The 10,873-nt window shown below is 35.9% G+C and overlaps 1 protein-coding gene across 3 annotated transcripts; it reads left to right on the forward strand.

Annotated features, from left to right (window-relative positions):
- Nucleotides 1-6,265: 6,265 nt before the first annotated feature.
- LOC133289287 (uncharacterized) lies at nt 6,266-9,844 on the forward strand. Of its 3 annotated transcripts, XM_061487206.1 has the most exons (4): nt 6,266-6,427; nt 6,512-6,711; nt 8,410-9,518; nt 9,604-9,844. In XM_061487206.1, exon 3 carries the CDS (start codon nt 8,476-8,478, stop codon nt 9,466-9,468), a length of 993 nt encoding a protein of 330 aa, XP_061343190.1. In that variant the 5' UTR covers nt 6,266-6,427; nt 6,512-6,711; nt 8,410-8,475; the 3' UTR covers nt 9,469-9,518; nt 9,604-9,844. The 3 variants fall into 3 exon arrangements, with proteins under 3 accessions (XP_061343190.1, XP_061343176.1, XP_061343184.1); XM_061487192.1 differs by lacking the exon at nt 6,512-6,711 and having other exon boundaries at nt 6,266-6,451; XM_061487200.1 differs by lacking the exon at nt 6,512-6,711.
- Nucleotides 9,845-10,873: the final 1,029 nt, after the last annotated feature.

Here is a 10,873-nt window from a genome sequence, read left to right on the forward strand (position 1 = left end):
AGTTTTGCCTTCGGGCGTTTCGGACTTCCACTGGATAGGTCTCCGAGAAGGAGTTCCAGTTGACCTAGGGTCGTGGTGTGTGTTCCAGATAGGAGCACACTAGGAAGTCTCAGGTGTATATGGATGGAAGGGGTGCCTTGGTTGGATGTTCTTGGAACACGCCTTGGATGAGACCCGTAGGCTTATATGCCGAGCCATTAGGCGGGACGTTGCGTGGTATTGGTAGCTACCATTCCAGCTTTGTCGTATTTTGTAGCCCTGTATTCCCCAGTCTCTCTAAATTCCTTGCTATATCCCGTTTTTCAAGATGTTATTTTATATTATTTATATGCATCGAAGTGAGGCATTGGGCGGAGTTTTCTCCGGAACCTCTGGGTTACTGAGATATATTCGTATATCTCACCCCGTCTTGGGGGTATTATTTCAGGAGGTAGCAGTGGTGCAGGAGCGGCGGGCAAGAAGCCCGTAGGATGACTAGCCGGAGTATCATTAGTATTTTGCATTTTGATGGCCATTGGGCCTAGGCTAGACTTAGGGCTTGAACATGTATATGTTGATAAGATGAGAGTTATAATCATATTGTTCATGCTATTTTTGCCTAAGTTTAGTTGTATTTGTATTATGTCATTTGGAAGTTTCTTTATCATGTATTATTTGGAGATGTAAGTTGTAAGTGTAATATGTTATATGAAGCCTTGTAAATTATGCATGAGTCGATGTAATTATGAAGTACATGTAATATGATGAAAGGGCAATAGGCCTATTTTAGGATTGTGATTATGTGCATGATTAGTAAATGCATGCAATTGGACTTTGATGATTGAAACGTATTGAGAATTAATAAAGTAAGATAAACTGTGATGGGTTGTAAGTACCCCAAGGTGTTGTTGGTCCTTGTGTGTGCCACCCAATGATTATTAGGTACATTTGTGGTCCTAGATGACATTAGCAAAATTGGGGAATGTTGTAAAAACAAAGGAAACTCTGGCGAAATTTCTAGAAATCGGCATAATTTAGGAGAATTTCGGGAGAGCATATCTCCCTCCACAGAGGTCCGATAGGGACGTTCCATACGCTATTTCGAAGGTTGTGATATCCTCTATGTTGTGGTAAAATTTGATGAAATTCTGGGTTGAAAGTCGGCCTGGAGAAGGCAGAGAGCACAGACTGCCTATTTGGTTACTGCACATGTGGCAGTTCTGGACCGATTTTGGGAAATTTATTCCCGCTTCGTTACTTGGTCAAATTAGGTATATGATATATAAAATTGAAGCGTGAGGTGTCTCGTTTGTTGTATAAAAATTTGAGAGCAATTGGATGAGTGGATTTTCTGCAGTAGTTCGTGGAGTGAGGGATGTTTGGAGCTGTTTTGGGGTTGGTTGGCAGTTTTGCTTGTCCAACTTCAAACAGCGATATCCGGAGCAAATGAACTCTAAATAACTCGTGTGATAGCTTTCTAGAAAGGTAATTGAGTGTAGAATAATATATCAAAATATGGGAGGCTTGTAGAATGAAGTTTATCCGCAGAAAATTAATAACCAAACCATGTTCGGAGGAGTAGAAAACGTAAAAGTGAGAATTATGCTAAGTGGGTTTATGGGAACCCCTTAGTGACTTATAGTAAGTAAAATAAGTTATAAAAGTAGTCTAAATAAGTATTCCACAAAGAATTTACATTTACGATCACAGATTTTAATTATTACGCTTTTTATTGTTTTAAATGCTCGCGTAATCACGGAAAAAGTTTAGTTACGAAACCCCTTAGAATCTAATCATGAACACCACAAAAGCATGAAAATCTCAACATACAATATGTTCATGATCTAAGTCCAAAATGATAATGTCATACTATGTGCATCAAATAAACTCCTCCAAAATGCCATGCTCATCATGATCAAACTCCTCCATGCTCGCTATAGCCTGAAATGATGTCCCCAAACGCAGGGTGAGATATACAAATATATCTCAGTAAACCAAGGGTACTAGAGGATCACTCCACCCCATGGCTCACTCAAAGTGCAACAATCAACATCTTGTAAAAATGCATAACATACAAAATCACAAACAACTGGGGACAAATCCAAGAACATCCACATCAGGATTCTGTTCAAGGACCCCATCGTATAACTCCCGGAATCTTCCTGGTGCCTCTCCCATGGATGAGACGACCCTATGGCAAAACCCAACTGGAACTCCTCATGAGCCCTATCCAGCGGAAGTCCCACGTTTGGATCATCCTGGTACCGCTCCCAGAGTCGGCCCCACGGCAAAACCCGACCAGAATCCCCAAAGGATATCTCTAGCGGAAGTCCAAACCAACACACATCTACTGGCTAGAGATCAAACAATTCACACACAACATGCTCCAAGCATGTCACACAATCAAGTAATAATGCATGAACATACATATTCACACAATGTTCAAAGGCACAAAATCCAACCACAATCTTCCACTAGGTGTGGTGGAGCACACAAGGAACTAAATCCAAGTTCCAAAGGTTTACCTCAACTCCGAAGCCAATGCTCCACAACGTAAGCTCCAAGCTTAATCCGCTTCTATAGCGTCCATCCGAGTAACCTATAATGATCAAACAACATGATCATCAACACAATTTCAGGGCAACCAATTCACTTTCAATATACAATATCCAAAACCCATCCACTTAGGCTAAAGGGCTAATCACACTTATTTTTCCTTAATCTTCATTATAGGTCAAGTTCTCACATACACATATATATTCAATGCTCTTCCATCCAAATCAACACATCACACCAACCTACCATTCATTTAACACCAATCACAATCATACATCACCATTTATATAACTTTTACATCATCAACCATTTATGATCACAATAGGTCGAATTCTTCAAGCTAGGGTCCCAAAGGATTTTCAACTCATTCCAACACTTCTACACATCCTATAATCATGCAATTACTTCATACAATTGCTCCATAACTCAATTACACAATCCTATCAACAATCCAAAATCACAATTTCATGGCATCATTCAAATTTCCTAAGTTATGAACATATTTTCACCAATAATTTTTATTGGATTTCTAGCTCAATTACATCATTTTAAGACATAATCATCTAATACACATTTTCCATTTGAGCTCTCTAACAACACAAATCATCCAATTTCACTCTAGGGCACAATTCATAAATCTCATGAATCAATCAATGGAAAATGTTAAAACTTACTCAATAGGTCGGTCTAGGGCTCCTCCACATCATACTAAACCATTGGAGCATCCAACAACTCCATGAACACAAATCTACACAAAAGGGGCACGGCCTTTAGGGGAGTTTTTCTCAAAATATATGGAGATTCATGGCTTAAGACTACTACCAATGTTTTTGGATGGTGATTTACAACAAATTTGATGACAAACTTTACTTGATTCGGTGAGATATAGAGGGAGTTACAAGAAAAGGGAATTTCCAAGATTTTTGGCTATGGAGGGAAGCAGTGTCGCGGGAGAAAAGAAGAGAATGGAGAGAGAGTGTGTCATGTAATTGTGACATTTAAGTCACTTAAACTATAGGTGGGTCCCACATGCGATTTAACTTTAATCAACCACTAATTTCAACCACAAATTCATAACCTACGTATTTTTCTCGTTTATGTCATATTTTTGTTTCCTAAAAATACTGACAATATTTTCACACTTATCGGTACAATTATACCGCAGTATTTTTACACTAGTAAAATCACTATTCATCAAATTTTTCGAAATTTGCCTATCCACTCAATTTTTCGTCCTGAATCCATTTCCGGCATTATTTTTGTCATTTGAGATCTTCTACTCAATTTTTCATGCCTAGATATACGTGTTTGTTAAATTACCATTTTGCCCTTTTCATATATTTTGGCCCTAATTTCAGGATTTTCACTAATCATACCCCTTTAATCAACATTATCACATATAAAAACATATTTAAGATACGAGGTGTTATAGCACTCAATTTAAAAAAATAAAAATAAATAAAAGAAGTGTGAGTGACACAGGGGGAGGTGTGCGGAACTCAGTGACGCCGGGTCCCCCTCGCGTCAATCAATAATCCCAATTAGTAAATATCGTGAACCAAAGAGCCCTAATCAGCCCACTGAATATTAATGACATTGAAAATTGCTAATTATTTCACTCAACCTCCCTTGGATTGATGACATTAACTAAATTCTGATTATGATTTAATTTGGATTTGATGTCTTCATGATTAGCCCACATTTGTTGGATCAACCCACTAAGAGTTTTCTTAAACTTCTTGGCCCATGACCTTGTGATTGACCCATTTGGTAATTGTAATGGATCATTGGGTGTTGTCTTCTTATTCATATCATTCTCTCCCTCTTCAAAAGGATTTGTCCTCAAATCTGCACCTACATCATAAGGAGATAAGTCAGAAACATTAAAGGTTGCATTAACATTGTACTCACTTGCAAGGTCAAGCTTGTAGGCATTATCATTTATCCTCTCAAACACACCCTCACGTGTTTCACTCCCAATTAATAGCTCTCACACTCGTATTTCAAAATTAGGCTTTTACCCTCTTATAAGCTCAAACAGTCTTGCCTTTTACCCCTCTTTTAGTTCTTTGCTAAAACTCAATGAACTTAATTGAAGTTTTTCTTGAAGTAATACAATCAGAGATCACACAACAAATTGATATGAGAATAAAGATAATGATATGATGTAAAAAGGCTAAAAGAACAAGATCTTGAATTTCCTCCTTTTTTCGTTTTTTTTTTGGTTTGCTTTTTTTTTAAACAAGATAATACAAAAACAATAAATTCAATTTTTTTTATTGAAGTCCTTGAACAAGAGCAAGATAAACAGGTATAAAAGAAACAAGAACCCCCTTTTTTTATACCTAAATTAGAACCCTAGAGCTCTGATACCAAACGATAGGAACCTCACTAAGAATAGTGAGACCCAAAACCAATTTAGTTAGGATCATTTCTAAATTGGTCTTGCAATGATGCATGCTTTCCCCTAATCTAAACTTTTTTAGTTTTCCCTTAATGTACTAAATTTTTTTAAACAAATTAAATTTATTATCATTAATTATGATTTGACTAAGGATTTTTTGTTAATTTTTTTCAGAAGAACTCAAATATTTAATATTTTTAATAAAACTTTTTCAGAATGAATGTATAAGTAATCTCCATCCTATTAACGATTGTATCTTGATAATTGATATCATACTATATAATTGCTTGAATGCTAGAGTTATTCGTGAAATATTGAATTCCAAATTATTATTTATTAATATAAAATATTTAAATTCTTTCACTAAATATTGAAAAAAATCAATAACCAAATCATAAATAATTATAATAAATTTAAAGTTTTTAAATTTGTAAGAATTTCAAAAATTGCGTGAGAACTATTCATTTAACTAAATGAATTTAATGCTTGTGAAATATTAATACTGACATTATTTACGATCATTATTATATAATAATTATTATTTGTAACCATAATTAATAATTTGGTAGATGAGAAAATAGAGATAGAAGAGATAGTGAAATTTGGAATGGGCGTGGCTATAAAAAAAAAACAAATTGGAATGGGCGACTGACTATAATCCTGTCAAATTCGAATGAGTGGAATGCAAGACTAGCCTCGCATGGTAGATGCATGTTTTACCTCGTCGTATCACATGGGAGTCTAGCATCCTCCATGCAAGATGCGTCGGTCTTGCATAACCTCGTCACTCGTGTGAGATTGATTGTATTATATTGATAATATATTTTAAAATTACATTAATATAATAATTAAAAATAAATAAATAAATCACAACCATCGTTTTTCCTGTTTACCAGTTTGGAAAAGATCTGTTTCCTTCTTAAGAGATATTATTATGATTATATAATGTAGCTAAAAATAATTACGTAATAAAATTTGGCCTTCAACTTGGACGGTTGAACCTAATATTAATCGGTAAATATTTATTATCTCCTAATTTTTATAATAATTATGTAATCCATGTTATATAAAATAGAATAAAATCTTACAATATCACAAAAAGTAACCTGGATTGTAAAAATAAATAACATTAATTAGCTTCTGATTCCAACTATTTTAATAATATACAATTAGTATTGTAATTAATATTTTAAAACTTTCAACAAAAGTAGAAATTTTTTTGAAGTGGAAGACAATTGTATTATCGTAGAGGTACATCAGTGTTTACCGAAAAAAAAAAAAAAAAAGAGGTACATCAGTGCTGTATAAGAATCTCTCGACAATATTCCTTCTTCTCTTTTCCTAATTACCATTTCATTTCCCCCAATTCATCTTTCTCTCTCTCTCTCTCTCTAGAGGAGGGGCAGCAGCAGCTTCGCCTCTCTCTCAAATATTCCGCGTGCAAAACCGAATCGAAGGAACCAAGTTTGATCTTCTGGAATTCAAAAGGTTTTGTTTTGCTTTCGGTTTTCGGTAACTAATTGAATCCCTAATTATTTCTACCAATTCAATTGCATATGGGGTCTCTTCCAGATTCGGGTTTCCTGTTGGAATCGATCTTCTTTTCTTCGATGGACTCCTCCTTGCTGTTATATTCATATTCTATAGCCCTTTTTCTCTCCGTTGGATGATGAGCTAGTGGGCTTTGATGCTATGTATAGTTGATTTGTGTATATGAGCTTGTTTCATACCAGTTTCAGCTATTTGTTACTTCTCCAAACGAAATTTTGGAGGTACTTTTGTGTGGAGATTTATGGGTATTCTTTAAATTAGAAGGATCTTGATTTATTTATTTTTATTTATTTTTGGTTTTTGTATAATTTAACTATTCCTAAAATTTGGTTGTTTTGGATTCAATACATATGCTGATGTTTCTATTGTTTTTGTTTTTATATGGAAGTTCAGAACTTCAAAAGCTTAAGTCACAGACATCCATATTAAACTCGTCGCATGATTTATTTTTAAAAGTGACGCAAAGTTCATAGATATTTTCCTTCAATCATTTGAAACTATTTCTATAATTTACCACGGATTAACCAATTGTCTTTTTGGTCTCTAAATTATGGGAGAGAAATTTGCAATTCGTGTTTAATGCAGTTAAATCGGCAAATTTATATGAAGGATGTCGTGTCAGTTATACTGTATATTAGCTTTCCACTCATTCTACAACACATGATTTGGAACATTTTATTCTATAGTTTAATTGTCGTGTGTTCTCAAGTTGATATCTCTTTCAGATTATAATGTTCTTCACTCTGACAAGATCAATATCTGGAATTTTATTTTTCGATGCAATCATTGGAGTAGTTGATCATCTGAGGGGCACGAGTGGAGTTCAGCTTATTTAGATGATAATGAAACATAGAGTGAGGAGGATAAAAGCATGCAACTTAATTTCAGATATCTTCAATTCTTTAGCCAATTAAAGGTTGACACATATTGGGTGAAATGAAAATTTGAAGTTATGTAGACCATGGTGCTGATGTTTTACAAGATTGCACCAACATGCCAATTATGAGGATTGCATGGTACAAAATGGAGAAATATGAGAGAAGGGATAGATATAGCATATGACTTAGGTCAAGATATTTCCTAAGCATGTTTGGGCTAGTTATAGTCTTCACCCGTCAGACTGACGTTTAATAATTTTCCATTCAATTAACCTTTTATGGGGTAATGTTATATTTTGTAGTTTAACACGTAGTTATCAAATACATATAGCGTCCTGTTGTGGCCAACCCTGGAAATGCTATAAGGGTTGTAGTATGGAGGAATAGTGTAGCAGCTGCAACTTCTCTCTCCGCAATCCGCTACTGTAGCAGAATTGCGTGCTTTCGCGCCATAATTGATAACTATAACACATAAGAGAATATTGGTTTTTGATAGAGCTCAATGGTGTTGTTTAATTCTTGTAGCTGATCCCATCTAATGGGATAAGGCTTGGTGGTTTTTCATAAATGAGAGTATAATAATTGGAAGGATAAATTCGATGCTAACATTTTAGCACATATGTTATGGAGGTGCAGCGTTCATAACTAATTATTTCATTCTGAAAAGAAGCCCTCCCGTGGAGTCCACTTTTTGATAACTTTTTTCTTTGTTTTTTTCAAAAAGAAATTTGATAGAGCTCAACCGTTTAATTGAATCCATGAAGCTGATCCCGCGTTTTGGGATAAGTATTGGTTGCGATGTATTTTTTTGATTTGCTCTGATTTTTGGAACTTCCGAAATTTTCCAGTTCATGCCTATTCATTGTACATGGTATGTCAAATGTGTTTTTAGGTTTGTCTTTTATATCTTATTACCTATTTATTTTTACACTGAATAATCTTATAATAATTTTGGTGTGTTTTACATTAGGTTTACACAGATTGTTTTTTATATCAAATTCAATTTTCTCAATTTCTCATGTTGATGCTATCTTTATGTAGCTTCACATTCATTCAATTGTTCCCCTGGGGGGTGGAGAATTTAGTTATTTTAAAATTGAAAACTCAATGCCTAAGGAGAGAAGAGATAGTTCCTTGTCACATGATAGTAGCAGAACATCACCTTATCCAAGCAGCTCTATTCCTGTCAGGAGATCTGCATCTAGAACTCCTTTAGAGTCTGAGGAAAATGTTAAAGAATGGGAAGAAGCTAGGTGTCCAGTTTGCATGGAGCACCCTCACAATGCAGTTCTCCTCATTTGTTCATCCCATGAGAAGGGGTGTCGCCCTTACATGTGCAACACCAGCCATCGCCACTCAAACTGTCTTGATCAGTTCTGCAAGTCATTTGCAGCAGAAACCTCGCCTACCATTTCTCAAGTAGCAAGTCAGATTTCAAACACTAACTCGACTCTCGTCCAGGCTACAGAAGTAATTACCATTGATGATGTGCAAGAAGAAAGAAGTGAGGGGTCCATTACAGCACATTCCTTATCTTATGAGGATGAGGCAAAATCAAAGCTAGTATGTCCTCTGTGTCGAGGTCAAATAAAACAGTGGAAAGTTGTTGAAGCTGCTCGTTGTTTCATGAATGAAAAATTAAGGAGCTGTTCATGTGAGACTTGCAACTTCAGTGGTTCTTATACGGATCTTAGAAAGCATGCAAGGCTTGAACACCCTCTTGTGCGCCCATCTGAGGTAGACCCAGACCGGCAGCGTAACTGGAGAAGGTTGGAGCGACAGAGGGATCTTGGGGATCTGCTAAGCACATTTCAATCATCCTTTGGGGAAAATAGGGTTGAGGATGGCATTCCTCCCATTGATGATGGTGGTTTGCTAGCTGTGTTTTTCCTTATTCTTCAACCTACTTCTATGTCAAGGGGTACTGCAGGAACCAGACTAATGCGAATAAGGAGGAGATCTACTAGGCTCTGGGGGGAAACCCTTGAAGGGCAATCTGGATCTCCTTCTAGAGATGATGAAAATGAGTCTTCAGATGGGGGTTCAGATCACTTGAGGCATAGTGTTAGGAGACGGGTAACTCCTGATGATGAGCAGTGATTTGGAAGATCAAGTGTTTCTATTGGAATTCTTTAAATGTTCTTAAGCAGGTGTTGTCTCTCATCTCTCCACTTTGCTGTTTTTTCGGATTGTGATAACTGATATTGGTCACTAAGTGACTTGTGTTTGTCACAGGTGGAACAAAAGAATAGAAAAAGGGGAGTTTTCGGTGTGCATCTTGAAAGCTGCTACATCCTGTGAGGATTAGTTCTGGGTTTGCAGTGCTGATTAACTGGGATTATGATCCTGTAATGTATATTTAATATTTTGTCCTTCCCTATCTTTGCTGCAATTTCTCGTTGATTTTAACGATTGAGGTTAAAATAAGATTTCACTCTTGCCGTTACTTTAGCAGTTGTCCGGTTGCCAAGGACATAAAGCTTTCATCATGTTCATTTTTAAGTTTGCTTGGCGATTTTTAAGTTTGCTTGGCGTAAATCTTAACGGCATTGGGTTTTAACCGATTATGGTGGGTACTTGGATCACTCCCAAATGATATGGTTGGGAGTGGAGCTGAGGATAGAAATTATTTTCCTAGTAGAGGATGATTATCTTTTAAAAAACTTATTTAAAATCAGTGCATGTCATGGGCTTTAACCAAGGGCTTGCAGCAATGTAAGATTGTATTAAAAAAAATAAAATCGCTGGATGTAGAAATCAAATCTAAGCCGTTCAAGAAAGTATGTTGGTTTATATTTTATCTGATGTTATCAAATGATGTAGTTGAACAATAATCTCTACCTAGTGTGATGTTATGAAGTGATGTTGAACAATGATTTGTACTCTACTATGTCTCTATCATAAATAGGTTAGGCGAGAGGATTTTACCCAATGAACTCGAAAGGTATTATCAACAAACAACAGAGAACAGAAAACTTCATATTTATTATTCATTATCTATCAGAATGGTACAAGTGAGAATTTATACTACAAGACCTCCCTCAGGTTGTTACAACAGCATAACAGAAATACAACTGCATAACAGAAACTAAGTTTGTTACAACAGCATCCTACGTGGCAACCTATACAACATTCTAGAAATGAAAGGAGGAATATATGTTAATACTCCCCCTCAAGATGGAGAGTAGATGTTAAGAACTCCCATCTTGGAGAGAAGAGCATGAAATGGTGTAGGATGCAAGGCCTTTGTCAACATATCAGCAAGTTGACTAGAAGAAGGAACATGAAATGTACGTAAAGTCCCTTTAGTAATATACTCACGAACAATGTGACAATCAATGTCAATATGCTTCGTGCGCTCATGGAACACAGAATTTGCAGCAATATGGAGGGCTGCTTGACTGTCACAAAACATATGAGCAGGTCCAGAATGAGGTGTATGAAGATCACGCAGCAATGAGAAAAGCCACAACAGTTCACATGTGGTAAGAGCCATTGATCTATA

The sequence above is a fragment of the Gastrolobium bilobum genome, unplaced genomic scaffold, assembly GCF_033153095.1.
Source record: "Gastrolobium bilobum isolate Gb01-03AN ecotype WA unplaced genomic scaffold, APGP_CSIRO_Gbil_v1 utg37667, whole genome shotgun sequence".
Taxonomy (NCBI): Eukaryota; Viridiplantae; Streptophyta; class Magnoliopsida; order Fabales; family Fabaceae; genus Gastrolobium; species Gastrolobium bilobum.

Excerpts from the sequence above, each read along its gene's own strand:
- LOC133289287 (XM_061487192.1), top strand. The coding sequence starts at position 8,476 with ATGCCTAAGGAGAGAAGAGATAGTTCCTTGTCACATGATAGTAGCAGA.